The sequence below is a fragment of the Physeter macrocephalus genome, unplaced genomic scaffold (genome assembly GCF_002837175.3).
Source record: "Physeter macrocephalus isolate SW-GA unplaced genomic scaffold, ASM283717v5 random_12509, whole genome shotgun sequence".
In the NCBI taxonomy this organism is placed as follows: domain Eukaryota; kingdom Metazoa; phylum Chordata; class Mammalia; order Artiodactyla; family Physeteridae; genus Physeter; species Physeter macrocephalus.
Window position 1 is genome coordinate 1 of NW_021157793.1, and position 1,522 is coordinate 1,522.

The window sequence follows — 1,522 nt, forward strand, 5'->3', positions numbered from 1 at the left end:
CAAGAACTACCTGCACCAGTGGACCTGCCTGCCTGACCAGAGTGACGTCATGCACGCTCGGCAGGCCTATGACCTCCAGAGCGACGTGAGTACTGAGGATCGTAATGACCTGCAAAGGTGGGAAATCAGTGAATTAACACCCCTTGGATAAGTGGCACCAAACTCACCAGCCCCTGCAAGTGGGGCATAACATTTCTTCTTTTCCTGTGAGTGTTAAATGTCAAACCCTCCAGACCGAAAAGGAATATTGTCTGATACCCTGCCTGTCCACCAAACTATGTTTTCAAGAGTGTTCTTACTTTATTTCATATCCTTTTGATGAAAATGTTTTCCCAAACCAGAGATAAACATTTATTGGCTATTTGTATCAACAGAATATGTACAAGTCAGATCTCCAGTGGCTGAGAGGCATCGGCTGGGTTCCCATTGGCTCTTTGGATGTGGAAAAATGCAAAAGGGCAACTGAAATTTTGAGTGATAAAATCTATCGCCAGCCTCCAGACAAATTCAGGTTTACCAGTGTGACTGATTCTCTGGAACAAGTGTTGGCCAAGAGCAACGCCATCACTATGAACAAGGTGAGGCTTCAGAGTTCAGAGAACCAAGGTAGGACTCCTAACGCTAAACCAAAGGAAAAGGAGCATGATCAGGAGAAGAAAGAAACAGAGCAGTGAGCAACAAAAGATATCTGTCTATCTATCTATATCTATCCATATCTGTCTACCTAATGTCTATGTCATTTATATTTTAACATTTACTTCAGTAATTATTTCATGGTTTTGATAAAATGGTACTTTTTATGGAAAATCATCTCTGCGTAAAAGATATTCTAAATTTCCTTTTGTTAACATACAATTCAGAGTATCAGAAGGCACTCATACATATCTGTTCTACTATGAACTGGTTACTTTACTTGAAGATATGTGTAAAATACATAATGTGTATAAAATACGTAACCTTTTGTTACTTCTCTTTATAAAGTTCTTGTGGCCTTGAAGTTTCGATTAACAATACACTGAAGTTTTTTCCTGATGACATTTTATATTTTCCTTGCTAGCATTTATACACGGAAGCCTGGGACAAAGACAAGACCCAGATCCACATCACACCAGACACACCAGAGATTACGCTGGCAAGAAGGAACCAAATCAACTACAGTGAGGTGGGAGCAGATGCTAATTCTATGACATTTGCATGGTGTTTCATATTTCAGTTAATCCATTCCATGGTGATGTAATACTAAATGACAACTTTGTAAAGAATGTCTTTTCTTGCTCGGTGTGAATACCAACTCTTTCATTTCTCGCTTACCTGAACATCAGTCTTCAGGTAACACATATTATCATTTCGGAGGTGCAAATTATAAGAATGAATGATTTAAGCAGTAACCAGAAGATTAATTAGACCTTCCTCTTTTATTAATTTAAGAAATTAGCAATAGACCAAAATACGTTTATCTCCTCTTTATGCTACATAGCTGTGCTAAGTGTGTTTTCCACATATGACTTATTTTTCCTAAATT

General features: G+C 38.3%; 1 protein-coding gene across 1 annotated transcript; it reads left to right on the forward strand.

Annotated features, from left to right (window-relative positions):
• Positions 1-6: 6 nt before the first annotated feature.
• LOC102980245 (nebulin-like) lies at positions 7-1,406 on the forward strand. Its single transcript, XM_007124880.3, has 3 exons — positions 7-85; positions 375-578; positions 1,058-1,406. Exons 1-3 carry the CDS (start codon positions 50-52, stop codon positions 1,235-1,237), a joined length of 420 nt encoding a protein of 139 aa, XP_007124942.2. The 5' UTR covers positions 7-49; the 3' UTR covers positions 1,238-1,406.
• The last annotated feature ends 116 nt before the right edge of the window (positions 1,407-1,522 follow it).

Coding starts and splice junctions, on each gene's coding strand:
- LOC102980245 (XM_007124880.3), top strand. CDS start 50: ATGCACGCTCGGCAGGCCTATGACCTCCAGAGCGAC. Junction 86..374: donor CCTATGACCTCCAGAGCGAC/GTGAGTACTGAG, acceptor TTGTATCAACAG/AATATGTACAAGTCAGATCT. Junction 579..1,057: donor ACGCCATCACTATGAACAAG/GTGAGGCTTCAG, acceptor TTTCCTTGCTAG/CATTTATACACGGAAGCCTG.